This window comes from Chiloscyllium plagiosum, chromosome 19 (genome assembly GCF_004010195.1).
Source record: "Chiloscyllium plagiosum isolate BGI_BamShark_2017 chromosome 19, ASM401019v2, whole genome shotgun sequence".
Classification (NCBI taxonomy): domain Eukaryota; kingdom Metazoa; phylum Chordata; class Chondrichthyes; order Orectolobiformes; family Hemiscylliidae; genus Chiloscyllium; species Chiloscyllium plagiosum.
The window spans coordinates 12001268-12015945 of record NC_057728.1 but is presented as its reverse complement, the minus strand read 5'-3'; the positions used below and the strand labels follow the sequence as shown (position 1 = coordinate 12015945).

The window sequence follows — 14678 nt, the reverse complement described above, 5'->3', positions numbered from 1 at the left end:
TTTTTGTTGCAAACGTTTGGTCCCCTGGCTAGGCGACATCATCGGTGCTTGGGAGCCTCCTGCTAAGCGCTTCTTTGATGTTTCCTCCGGTGTTTATAGTGGTCTGTCCCTGCCACTTCCGGTTGTCAGTTTCAGCTGTTCGCTGTAGTGGTTGGTATATTGGGTCCATTGTACAAAATACCATGCAAGGACTGCACAAAAACGCTATATAGGACAAACAGGAAGACAGCTACCAATCCGCATACATGAACATCAACTATCCACGAAATGACACGACCAGCTATCCTTAGTAGCCACACACGCAGACAACAAGCAACATGAATTCGACTGGGACAACACTACTATCATAGGGCATACCAGACAGAGAACAGCCAGGGAATTCCTAGAGGCATGGCATTCATCCACAAACTCCATCAACAAACACGTCGACATACCAACCAATATACCAACCACTACAGCGGACAGCTGAAACTGACAATCGGAAGCGGCAAGGACAGACCACTATAAACACCGGAGGAAACATCAAAGAAGCGCTTCGCAGGAGGCTCCCAAGCACTGATGATGTCGCCTAGCCAGGGGACGAAACGTTTGCAACAAAAACTTCCAGCTCGGCGAACAGAACCACAACAACGAGCACCCGAGCTACAAATCTTCGCACAAACTTTGAACAGTCAATAATCCCATGATGCTTCATAGTAGCATCAGGACAGTGACTAAAAACTTGATCAGAGTGATAGATTTTAAGGAACACTTTTAAAAAGGACAGCTTTACTGAGGAATTTTTACAATTTAGCACATGGGCAGCTGAAGGTATAGCTACTAATGATGGAGCCAAGAAGTGATGGTTTAAACAATGATTCTCCTTGTAATTTGGGATCAGTTTGGAAATAAACCCAAGACTTCAAGATTTTAGCCATAGCTGCAGCACAAACAGTATGTGCATACAGCCTTCACTAAAAACTAAACATCTGGGGAAAAGAAACAGTGGATTTTTATAATTAATTTCATCTATAATATGTACTTTTATAAAGTAATGCTTCTGAAAATTTAATAGCTACATTATAAACCACTTTACACCACCCAAACAAAAATCTTGCATCCTGCATAATACAGCAGGCAAACCTTTCAGACTACCAGAATTGACAGCAATCTTCAGCAATAAGGACAGCACACAGACAAACGTAACTTGCTCCATTAGTGTTACTTCACATTTCAGATTCATCACTCAAAACTGCACCAACCTCTGTTTTAGGAGGGAAATGCAACTAACTAGTATCACTAAAGAAATGTACAATCAACATTGCACATGAGAGGAGGAAAATGCCCACCAACTGGAAACATTCAGCAGATCAGGCAGCAGCTATGGCAAGAATATTAGAGTTAACCTTTTAATCGTGGATCCTTTGACAAAGTTTGAAAAGATAACAAAATGAACAATATTAATGAGAACAGGATCAAAAAGGAAGGTGGCTAGAAATATAATAAAACACAGAATGAAATGTAAACTGTTTAACGAGAGTACAGTAGATGTCTGAACAGAAAAATATAATACAAGGGGGCATCATGAGAAATCAAAAATAAAATTACCAAGATATTTATAAAGTAAAGAATATCTAAACAGTTGAAGTGTTGAGGGGAAAGTGAACAGTTAAAAAGTAGAAGTAAAACTATTGATGTGAAGAATGCTCCAGCAGCCAAGAAGAATACAATTCAAAAAGCAAGTGGGAGTCCAAAGGAACAGAGCACTTCACTGCATCCTGTCGTTACAAGGGTGAAGCGTCAATTCACACAAGATGGTTGTCACAGGCAGAATTTTAAGTCATCGCATCAAGACATGTTCAAAGTAAAAGTAGCCATTCAAACATCAAGCACACTGCCCAACTTAAAATTATTTAATCAAAATGCATAGTGATCACTTTGTTTGTTATAATGTAGCAGACAGAGTAATGACTATTAAATTTTTTTCTCCTCACCCTTAAGTATAACGACCAAAATTCTCCCCCACCCCTGCTGCCTAGCTCCTGGTGCGAATACTTTTTTTTTTAAGAAAAAAAGGGAAACCTGGGACACGATGTTGTGAAGACTACATTCACTGAAAAAAGTCAATTAAAGCACACTGCTTCTCAGCTGCCCGCACCAAATTATGCAGACACACAATCACCGCAATGTCTCCAGGCTTCTGAAGTACCCACTGAGTAGGCTAACTTCTGCAACACTATTTTTGCTGGCTCGCACTAAAGACTCGCATGAGCAAGCAATTTGAACACCTCATGATCACAGCCTGGATAAACACCAGATGGAAACAGATCAACCAACAATACCGCAGCTATTTGAGAATTTTTACAGAACAAATTCCTTAATTACATAATAAATCCCGAGATGAAGTAGTAAATGCCATACAACTTACCACAATTTAAATTCATCCTTTAAATTTGTGCAGCAGGAAATAAAAATGGTAAACTATTTTAAACATGAAGAATCTTTCTACCCGTTTTGACTGGATTGTGAATAAGATGTGGATGAGAACAGCAATTTAAATCTACAAAAATTATAGGCATTAAAGCAAGCAGATATGAATTCACAAACATAAGTAAAAAAGACATGTATCACTAACATACTTGAAATATGGATAACTACTTAAACCTTTTTTTAAAAAAAAAGTGGAGAAAAGCATGGGGAAAGACCTTCAAGGATGGGAAATAATTTGGAATGCTCTGCTAAAAAAAAAGCACTGACATAATAGACTCAAAGACCTCCTTTCTGCACAATAATCAGTCTATATTCCTCAAAAAGCTATAAAACCAAATAAAAAGGATCTGAAATGTAACTTATTCATTCCAACACATTCTCCCAAATTGGAGATTGTTCTGAAGATGTTTCTTCACATTATAGGCTATCCCTCAAGAAAACTGAGCAAGTGACAATTAACAGTCACATTACCAACTTTCGAAACATCTATACTAATTGGATACTTTGGCAGCCATATTTTTAGACTTTTTTTTGTATTAAATAGATCAGCAGTTGCAAAGAAGGTTTCAGATGTATATCTTAAGTCATTAAAGTTATAATGCACCATGTATACAACATTGATTTGTTCTGTGGTGGTCAAACTATTGAAATGGTATCAGGACATTTTAAAAGTTCATCTCAACAAGCTGTTTAAAAGTAATATGGTATTTTGAAATGCATTTACTCTTAAATTGAACATACCTACACTTCACAGAACATTTATAAACTGACGACAGTGCTAATTAATGACTGACAGCACACAATTACATCTTACTATAAACAGCAACAGAACGACAGAGTGCCTGACTAGGTATTGAATTTCATGTCAATATGACAAGCGAGTAAAAGGGAATACAGCGAGAAGCTTCTTATAATAGAAGGCTCACTCTGCCAAGCCCTAAATCACTATATTTCAGTCCCACCTCAGTATGCACTGGAATTTATGCTACATGCTTCTGAAATATAGTTGCCAAAGGCACTAGTCTGAGATTACTGGAATACTTGATTGCAACATTAGAAATTACATCTTCCAAATGCTGAGAGTTTTGATCCTCATCTGTCATAAAGTAAGGCTAATTCATAGAACAGTCCCAGATCCCCACTTACAAGGGTTAGATTGTCATCACGTCATGGTGGATATTGGTTCATTCAGTGCAATTAATTTGCAGCAAGGCATACAAAACCAAATGAAGCAACCCGAAACAAAATACATCTACAACTGGATATCTGTAATCATATAGGGCTTCAAATAAATGACTGGTTGACAGAAATAAGCGATTTGCTATGTGTCAGTGTGAAAGCCAATAATGGCATAAATCAGTTGAAGTTAGGGCTAAGATCTAATACTGCAAAAGTATTATATATCAGGCAAATCCATGGTAACAATTTGTCAGCGACACACTACACTTTGAATGATTTGCCCTGCCCAGTTATTTACTAAATCTGTCCAGACATGTTATGACACACATCCAGGACAGGTGGGACTTGGACTCAGGTCTCCTGGCCCAGAGGAGAGAGCACTTCCACTGTGCTAAGAGCCCTCACCTTCTCTTCTTTTATACTTATTGACACTATTCCTTATGGTTTATGGTTGATAAGGGCTGAAAACTTCTGTGTCAAAGTTACAACTTGATTAGGTCTAACTACTAAGGAGCAGCGTTGCTGCCTGAACTGCTGTGCTCTTCCAGCACCACTAATCCAGAATCTGGTTTCCAGCATCTGCAGTCATTGTAACGTAGTTAGGACCAAGGTAAAAACAATGACATATAAAGACAATTGGTGAGTTCATGGAAGGTTACTTACAATCATCGGTCCACGGTTGCCATCCCGGTAGATATGGAGATACCCGATATAGAGAACAAGGGCAGCAATACAGTACAGAAAGGCCAATACTGCGATTGCAACAAAAAACTCAGCAGAGGATGAAAAATCTCCCATTAAGTAGGTTGCTGTAGTTTGATTGCAGGTTGCCTTGGGAATGATTGAAACAGTGTTCAACCTGGAAAATAACAAACTCATTTAATAATCACTTTTGCACACTAATTATGCTTGCTACTTACTTATTCAATTCTCAAAAAACACTCAGATGTGCCATCCTCAAGAGTCTAAAAAGGTAATAAATATGAAAGTCTTCCAACAATGTTAATATTGTAACTGTTCTGCAACACTCAGCAACATATTCCTATTATAGAGAAAAGTCTACCTCATTTATTTCCTCAGTCAACATCATATTTTGCACTTGGTTGTTCCAATATATAATTTCCACGTTCATATGCAATTATTTGTCTAGTCAGCATATACAGGAAGGTCTGATCACGCAACATATTTGGAAGAAAAGAATTTCCACATGCAAAAAGATACCCAATGCTGCAGTGTAACAGACTCAAACATTGTCACAAACTTTCTTAAAGTTCCAGTTTAGTTGAAGCATTAATTGACTGCTAAATTTACATAGAAATTTGACAAATTAAACCCGACTGTTAAACAGCAGACCTATGAAGGCAATTTAAGGGAGTGCAAAACCACATTTTCTGCACCAATTAAACTGAACTCAAAAGTTGACTTGACACCAACAGACTTTCAAAAATAAAGACTAAAACACACCAACCTGAATGGATATTGGAAGTTCGCTGTAAATAACTGGCTGTCATTGGAGTCCTTGCATTTCACATTCAGTGCAGTTTTGCCACTGAATCCACCACATGTTGCAAATCCAAAAATTGCAAATATCTAGGTTTGAAATTTAAAGCAAAAAAAAAATCAGAAACCCATTAAATTATGAGAACAAGTTGAAATTGTCAGCATTTCTTTTCTAAAAAAAAACTTATTGGTTTATTCTTAGCTGTTCAAATTACCTGTATAAGTTCCAAATGTGACCGTCACTATACAGAGATTGGGTCATTTACATTTCTGAGAGTCACTAAGCACAACCTATCTAAAAGGTCACCAATACGATAAAAGACAAGGGAAGTGTGCTGAGGATGTATCATTCTCTCAATAAATACGTTTTTGTCCAATAGCCATGGCAAGAGTTCCAATCATCACGGTCTTCAAATTTTGTACATACATGACAAATATTTTAATCAGGTTAGAGTGGTGCTGGAAAAGCACAGCAGGTCAGGCAGCATCGGAGGAGCAGGAAAATCGACATTTTGGGCCAAAGTCCTTCATCAGAAATTCCTGATAAAGGCCTTTTGCCCGAAACGTCGATTTTCCTGCTCCTCGGATGCAGCCTGACCTGCTGTGCTTTTCCAGCACCACTCTAATCTTGATTCTAATCTCCAGTATCTGCAGTACCCACTTTCGTCCAAATATTAACTATCCTATCAGACAAAATTCAAATCAGCCCTGAGATAAAGGCACAGATTTTCTGATGATCAGACAGTCATTATTCAAATGTAAATGAGGGATTTGAATGGAGGACATTGTGGAATCCTCATTGTGGCAGACTCTAAAGGAACTACTTGGAGATTTAAGACTCCACTGGGCAATTCCCCAATGCCTGAAACTCTCCTATAGTCTTGAGTTAAATGGAAGAATTCAGAGGGTTGGATGAAATGAAGTAAACCGTTAAATTAGGAAAAGTTAGAGCATTAAATACATAGCCTAACTCCTGAATCACTAGTCAACTTACCCCATACTTAACTCATACATACACCCCCAATCTGTTTAAGATTGTCACTCTTTGGAAAATCCAGCCCACAGAAATCCTGTCAGACAAACATCCCCGTGTGCTTCTGATTTAATGAAAATGCATACGTGCTACACAGGTTAGAGCCAGGTACTTGAATTATTGCAGCTTTATTGACAGGAGACCATTGTTACTGTAAATTTAATCTCTTTAGACGAGTAATGATTTCTAGATAATGTTTCAAGAATCCAAAACACCAAGTGAGAGAATGAAATCGCAAGGATGATAGTTTCATGTTCTTGATTTTTTTAAACTGAATACCTCTAGTCATTTACAAGAATAAAGAACAGCATAGCACAGAAAGCTTCTATCTTGTCCATATCCCTCTATTCCCTGCCTATTCATACAATTATTAAGAGGTCTCGTAAACAGTGCTATTGTATCTGCCTCCACCACCTCCTTTGGCAATGCATTACAGGCACTTACCACCTCCTGCGCAAAAAAAATTGTGTCCAATTTCTCCTTTAAAAACTTACTCCCTTTTACCTTAAACCTCATAATTGACATTTCTGCACTGTTGGGGGGGGGGGGGAGAGAGAAAGAGTGACTCTCCATTCCTCAATTTGGTAACTTCTGTCACGTTGCTCCTCATCCTTCCATGTTCAAGTGAAAAGAAACCAAGTTTGCCCGATCTCTCCGCATAGCTAATACCATCCAACCAGACAACATCCTGGTAAACTGTGTCTGGACCTTCTAGTAGTGTGGCACCCAGACCTGTTCACAATATTCCAAATTTGGCCAAAACTAAAGTTCTATACAGCTGCAACATGACTTGCCAATTTTTACGCTCTATGCCTTGATGAAGAAAGCATGTTGTATGCCTAATCCATTTAGAGTCAGAGTCACAGAGATGTACAGCACGGAAAAAGACCTTTCAGTCCAACTCATCCACGCCGACTAGATATCCCAACCTAATCAAGTCCAATTGGCGAGGAGTTGGCCTATATCCCTCCAAACCCTTCCTATTCATATACGCATCCAGATGCCTTTTAAATGTTGTAATTGTACCAGCCTCCACCACCTCCTCTGACAGCTCATTCCAAACATGCACCGTCCTCTGCGTGAAAACATTGCCCCTTCAGTCTCTCTTACCTTTCCCCTCTCACCTTAATCCTATGCCCTCTAGTTCTGGACTCCTTCACCCCAGGGAAGAGACTTTGTCTATTTATCCTATCCATGCCCCTCATTATTTTATAAACCTCTATAAAGTCACCTCCTCAACCCTTTCACACCTTTCCAAAAGGAAGGAGACCGTAATTACATGCAATATTCCAACAGTGGCCTAACCAATGTCCTGTACAGCCACAACATGACCTCCCAACTCCTGTACTCAATACGCAGACCAATAAAAGAAAGCATACCAAACACCTTCTTCACTATCCTATCTATTTGCGACTCCACTTTCAAGGAGCTATGAACCTGCACTCCAAGGTCTCTTTGTTCAGCAACACTCCCTAGGACCTTACCATTAAGTGTATAAGTCCTGCTCTGATTTGCTTTCCCAAAATGCAGCACCTCGCATATATCTGAATTAAACTCCATCTGTCACTTCTCAGCCCATTGGCCCATCCGGTCCAGATCCCATTGTAATCAGAGATAACCCTCTTTGCTGTCCACTACACCTCCAATTTTGGTGTCATCTGCAAACTTACTAACTATACTTCCTACGTTGATATCCAAATAATTTATACAAATGACAAAAAGTAGTGGACTCAGCACTGATCCTTGTGGCACTCACCTGGTCACAGGCCTCCAGTCTGAAGAGCAACCCTCTACCACCACCCTCTATCTTCTACCTTTGAGCCAGTTCTGTATCCAAATGGATTCCGTGAGATCTAACCTTGCTAATCAGTCTCCTATGGGGAACCTTGTCAAATACCTTACTGAAGTTCATATAGATGACGTCCACCACTTTCAAGGAACTGTGGAACCATATATCTAGATCCCTATCTATGCTGATGCTACTATGGGTCTTAACTATTTACTGTATACTTCCTCCTCTGCATCAGATCTCCCAACATGCACCACCTCACATTTGGCCACATTAAACTCCATCTGCCATTTCTCTGCCCAAGTTTTCAAACTTTGCTGCATCCTCTAGCAACCCTCTTCAGTATCCACAGATTGCCCCAAACTTTGGGTCACCCACAAACATACTAAGCAGGTCACCTATGTTCTCCTCCAAATGATTTTTATTTATTTAAAACAACAGGGGTCCTGGCACTGATCCTTGTGGAATGCCATTGGTCACAAATCTCCAGTCAGGAAAAACCCCTCCTATTGCCATCTGCCTTCCATAACTAAGCCAGTTCTTTGCCCATCTTACCAACTCACAGCCAATGCCACACAACCTCACATTTTGTAGCAGCAGGTCAAAAACCTTGTGAAAAGCCATATAAAGAATAGCTACTATCTTGCCTTGATAATAGTCGGTCACTTCCTCAAAAAGGTCAATCAAGTTTGAGAGATACACAATCTTCTCTGTACAAGGCCATACTGTCAATTACTAACAAGCTCATATTTTTCCAGATGTGTGTAATTCCTAAGAATCTTCTCCAATAATTTCCCTACCACTGTTAGAAGGCTCACCAGCCTATAATTTCTCAGATTATCCTTGCTGCCATCCTTAATCAAAGAAACAATGTCAGCTATTCACCAGTCCTCTGGGAGCTCTGAGAAAAAAAAAGACAAAAAATTCTTACAAGGCCTCAGCAATTTCTCAATTGCCTGGCTCGGCATTCTGAAATAGATCCCATTAGATCCTGGGAACTTTCCCACCTTAACACTTTTCAAAAACACCCAATAATCTCCATTTTTATATTGATATAACCTGGAATATCAACATAGCCTTCTCAAGGCTCACATCCAACATGTCCTTCTCCTTTGTGAATACCAACACAAAGTGTTCGTAAAGAACCTCACCCACCTCCACACACAAAATTTCCTCCTTTGTACTTGAGTGTACCTACCCTTTCCCGAACAACTTTCTTGCTCCTTATACACGTATAAAACACCTTGGTATCTTCCTTAATTCGGTTTGCTAAAGTCGTTCCATGGCCTCTGAGCCCTAAGTCCTTGTTTGATTCTTTCCAGCTATTTTCACACTCTGTCTTCAGTTTCCTTAACCTTACCACCTTCTTTTTGACTAAGCTCTCAGTTTCTCGTCATCCAAAGTCCCCGAACTTTGCCATCCTTTGTTGTCACAGGAACATGCTGTCCAAGATGTCCTCCCTCAGTACTTCTGAGAACGTTAAGCTGCCAGATTCTAAACCAAGTCTGTAATAGCTACAACATCATTGTAACAATGTATTAATCCAAGTCCAAGCTCATTTGCCTTAACTGTCATAGAGATGTACAGCATGGAAACAGACCCTTCCGTCCATATTATCCATGCTGACCAGATATCCCAACCCAATCTAGGCTCACCTGCCAGCACCCGGCCCATATCCCTCCAAACCCTTCCTATACATAGACCCATCCAAATGCCTCTTAAATGTTGCAATTGTACCAGCCTCCACCACTTCCTCCAGCAGCTTATTCCATACACGTACCACCCTCTGTGTGAAAAAGTTGCCCCTTAGGTCTCTTTTATATCTTTTCCCTCTCACTCTAAACCTATGCCCTCTAGTTGTGGACTCTCCCATCCCAGGGAAAATACTTTGTCTATTTACCCTATCCATGCCCCTCAATTTTATAAACCTCAATAAGGTCACCCCTCAGCCTCCGACGCTCCAGGGAAAACAGCCCCAGCCTGTTCAGCCTCTCCCTGTAGCTCAGATCCTCCAACCCTGGCAACATCCTTGTAAATCTTTTCTGAACCCTTTCAAGTTTCACAATATCTTTCCAATAGGAAGGAGACCAGAATTGCACGCAATATTCCAACAGTGGCCTAACCAGTGTCCTGTACAGCCACAACATGACCTCCAACTCCTGTACTCAATAATCTGACCAATAAAGGAAAGCATACCAAACGCCTTCTTCACTACACTATCCTATCTACCTGCGACTCCACTTTCAAGGAGCTATGAACCTGCACTCCAAGGTCTCTTTGTTCAGCAACACTCCACCTCAGACAGCCAGTCTGACTGTGTTTAGTAATCTCTCCTTGGCTGTTCTTCCTCTTAGTCTTACTGGCCTCAGTCTGATTCCTACTTAGCCATTTTACTTGCTGACCTACTGCTCTGGTTCCCAACCCCTTACCACACTAGTTTAAACCTTCCTGAATGGCACTAGCAAAACTGACAATGTGATGATCTCGGCTGATGGTAATACTGAACAAGTCAGATCCCAGAATAAAACCTTGCTCAATAGGTCACAAGTTTTATTTTTGAGGTTTGATTACTGGTGATGATTAGTCACTGAACATAGTGATGTGGAGATGCCAGTGTTGGACTGGGGTGGACAAAATCAGAAGTCACATGACACCAGGTTATAGTCTAACGGGTTTATTTAAAATCACCAAGCTTTCGGAGCGCTGCTCCTTTGTCAGACCACCTGGAAATATTGACAACAATCTGTCAATTACGTTTATTTCAAAAACAAGTTTACCACACACAAAAGATGACCAAATGTTAGAAAAGTTCTTAAACAAAAAAAAAGGCAAACTTCTTCCCAGCTACATCTTTTATAATGACACAATCCCAGAGAATTAACTCTGATTTCTTAATTTTAGTTTTTTTTTTAATTGAATAAAGTAACTCAAAATTAAGCTAAAATTAGCTCAAACAGCTAGCTTAGGAACAATAGCTCTCAAAAAGAGAAAGCTAATTCAAAGAGGGTCTGTTTCCGTGCTTTATGACTCTGTACCTGGGTTGGATTTGGGCCAGCAATGTAAATCATTAATGCTGGCCTCCAACAATACTCAACCCCTCCCTTGTGACAGGCCAAGACAAAGCCTCTAATTTTTTTTTCAACCAAACAGTGAGAATCATGCATCTCAAATTTCAGCACAGTTCTGGTAGTGTGATGGTTGGGCTGAAGGGATTGAGAGGCATATATCGAAAGCCTGTGTCAGATATTATACCTGCCTGAACGAGGAGGGATGTTAACTTTAAACAAGACCCACAGATCTGAAAACGAGAGATTTGAGCACTGACCAAATAGAGATTTTTAACATTAATAAAATTTTGGTAAGATTGGATGCAACAAATGTTTCCTCTCAAGAAGTGTGTAATTAGACACCTTTATAACCAGACAAATCAACAGGAAATCCAGAAAATAAAAGTCTCTCCAACCAGAGTATTAACAACATGGAATTAATTACCACAGGGAATGTCTGAAACAAATTGCTGATATATTTAAGAGGAAGCTGATTAAGCAGGAGGGAGAAGGGCACTGTTAAACACTGGAGATTAAAACATCGGTTAGAAATGTTTTTCCAATCAGAATTTTATTCCAACCCACCAAAGAAAGCCTCATCAGCTTGTTCAGATAGGCTGACACACCACTGCAGCAGATGGGACTTGAACTCACGCCTTCAGACGCAGAGGTTACACTCCCACTGTGCCACAAACCCCAGTACTCACATACTAACGCCAACCACTCATTTGTTCCTTGTCTATAGAGCCAGTAATGTTTTCAACCAATTACCCACCAATAACCATCACTTGTTCCCCAGTTCCACTTGGCTTTTGTCATCACGACCAGAGCTTAGCGACCACAGATATTCAAGGGCTATAATTTTTGACGGCTATGATGATCGATTTAGATGTGGAGATTATTTTTTAAAATTCATTTGTGGGATGTAGGTAGCACCGGCTGGCCAACATTTATTGCCTGCCCTTAGCTACCCTTGGGAAGGTGTGGGTAAGCAACCTTCTTGAACCGCTGCAGTCTACCTGCTCTGGGTTGACTCACAATGCCCTTAGAGGGGGAATTCTAAGGCTTAATAAGACAAAGGACAGCAGGGACTGGTTGGGCTGAAAGGCCTGTTCCTATACCACATAAACATATGTTTAGAAGTACAAGGGTTTTGAATTCAAGTGTTTCGTATGGTAGGTGAGTCATACAGAGAGCACAGATTTAGCTGATAGCCAACAAAGCCAGTAGAGTTGAAAAATATTCAATTCATGTGATGTTTTTGAATTCACTACCCGAAAGAGAAGTTCAATAAAAACTTTCAAAAGGGTTTTGGAAATAACCTTTAAAGAAAAAAAAAGGGACAAAAACTGCGTAGCATTGAAGAGACAACAGGGCAGTTGAATTGATTGGTGATTCTTTCAGCAAGTCAGAATAAACAAATATTGAATGATCTCGTTTATGCTATTTCATTCAGTGAAAATGAAATGAAATAAGGTTCAAAAATGTACCAGATTAAGCATGTGCTTAAATTCTGAAGAAACAATTCTTTGAAAATACAGAAACCGTTACAACATATTTTAGATACTAAAGTTTGGTTTACAGTAATTATTTATACTGGATTGTTTATAAAGGAAGATTAAACCAATTCAGGAATTGTACACATTTTCCACTTTGTTTAAATGTAAAGGATGTTGGAGCATAACTATTGAAAGTCAAACAGCAAAGAATATTGCTAAGTGCAAATTATGCAGAGGGCTGGTGCAATGGGGGAGGTAGTAGCATAATGGTACTTCACCAGTAGTCCAGCGCATCAAGTCAATTTTCTAGGGATATGGGTTCAAATCCTACCATGGCAGGTGGTGGAATTTAAACTCAATAAAAATCTGGAATAAAAAAAGCAATCCACTGTAGATGGTTTTTGAAAACCTACCCGATTCACTACTGCCCTTTCTGGAATGAAATCTGCCATCCTTACCAGGTTTGGTCTACATGCAAGTCCAGACCCACAGCAATGTGGTTGACTTTTAACTGCCCACTGATCAATAAATGTTGGCCCAGTCAGTGACATCGGCATCTCAAGTGAATTCATTTAAAATTCTAAATTCTTTGCCACTAAAACTTTGATTTTGAAAATGGACAACTCAAATGATAATCAAGGGATAAAGTTAGAGTATTGTGATCTATTTTTGTGGTATATTCATTGATTATAATTTTACAAGTCAGTGTAGATAGAAGCTCTTATGACACTGATCAATATTTGTCCACTTCCTTTATGGAGTTGCGTATCCAGAAGAAGAGTCCCACAGACTCCAAAATTACAATTTGAGCGACAAGAAGAATTACTGTACAAATGTGTAAATTTGTTAACGTCAAACACTTTCAATTTGAGCCGTTGCTAGTTTTGTGGTCGTGATTTCAAATATAAAAACAAACATAAAATGTAAGAAGTCAACAAAACCTCAAGAAGATTGCAGAACCAGAAGTTTTGTAATCAGCCACAGAACTACCCACTTGACCCATCATTCCACATGGCACAAAATCCTAAAAGCATCATGCCTGCACTAATGAACAGTTATATCTACCAAGACAACTACTATAAACACCAAGCATTCACTACACTTCACAGTATAGCTAAGATGCATTCTCACCCCCACAAAGGACGCTACCCAGTTGGTTAGTTTACAACAAACAATCCAATCCATGCTGTTGATGAGAGTTACGATAACGTCACCTCACATTTACACCACTGAAACCATTTACTAGTCAATCCATTTAGAGAACCAGGGACCCATTTTCACTTGGATAAGGTTCACCCTGTACGATCGGAGTCAGTGCAGTCAAAGTAAGGGAGTGAGCTGCAAGAACTGAACAAAAGGTGTGGTGCACCCTGTCCCCCTCAACTCACTCTGGGGTGAAGCAGCAACAAGGCCCAAGTTCTCAAGAGAAACAATAATCCTCACTTTTGGTGACTGTCACCAAGACGAAGCACTTCAGGAAGGATGGTTAATGCAATAATAGAACAAAAACACAACTTACAGTGAACACTTGTCAAACATCATCAGTGCTGCACTGCTCTATTTAAACAAAATTCACTGACGACTGACAGTGAAATGCTGACTCTCCTGGTAAATGACAATTTCTCCCAACAGTAAAGTTAATGTTCCACCATCAAATATTGATTTAAATCATAACTTCGCTGGACTGCGGTCGATTTCAGCAAAAGTCGGTTTTGCACAAAGTTTTAATTTGAAGAATAAAGATTACTTTTTTAAGGGGGAGAAAAAAACATTTTTTTTGCACCACTATGTTGCACGGGAAGCTGCTGTGGGGTTAACCTCCCCCGGGAGGAGCGGGGCCTGGGAGGAGGGGACGGGGGACGGCCGAGGGCCCAGGTCCAAGCCACGAGCTGGAGCGGGAGCTGGGCGGCCCGGCCCGGCCCGAGGCCTCGGCCTTCACCGTGAGAGACTCGGGAGAAGCTGCTACTCACCCACTCGAGGATCTTGATGAAGCCGATCGGCTCCTTCAGGGGCCCGAAGTCCAGCTGCATCCCGGGCATTGCTGTCCGCACCCCGGCTCGGACTGAGGGAGGGAGGGAGGGAGTGAGGGCGGGCCGTGAGGGAGGGAAGGCAGGGAGGGAGCTGGAGCCGGAGCTGCTACCTGGGACTCGACACCGCCCACA

The 14678-nt window shown here is 40.3% G+C and overlaps 1 protein-coding gene across 1 annotated transcript in view; it reads right to left on the bottom strand.

Moving 5' to 3' along the window:
• LOC122559520 (synaptophysin-like protein 1) overlaps window positions 1–14672 on the bottom strand; it is a 23716-nt gene extending 9044 nt beyond the window's left edge. Inside the window, exons 1-3 of the mRNA XM_043709109.1 lie at window positions 14487–14672; window positions 5117–5238; window positions 4312–4507 (exon numbers count right to left, since the gene is read on the bottom strand). Coding sequence (XP_043565044.1) covers window positions 4312–4507; window positions 5117–5238; window positions 14487–14555 — 387 coding nt within the window. The 5' untranslated portion in view covers window positions 14556–14672. The remainder of the gene's footprint in view (window positions 1–4311; window positions 4508–5116; window positions 5239–14486) is intronic.
• Window positions 14673–14678: the final 6 nt, after the last annotated feature.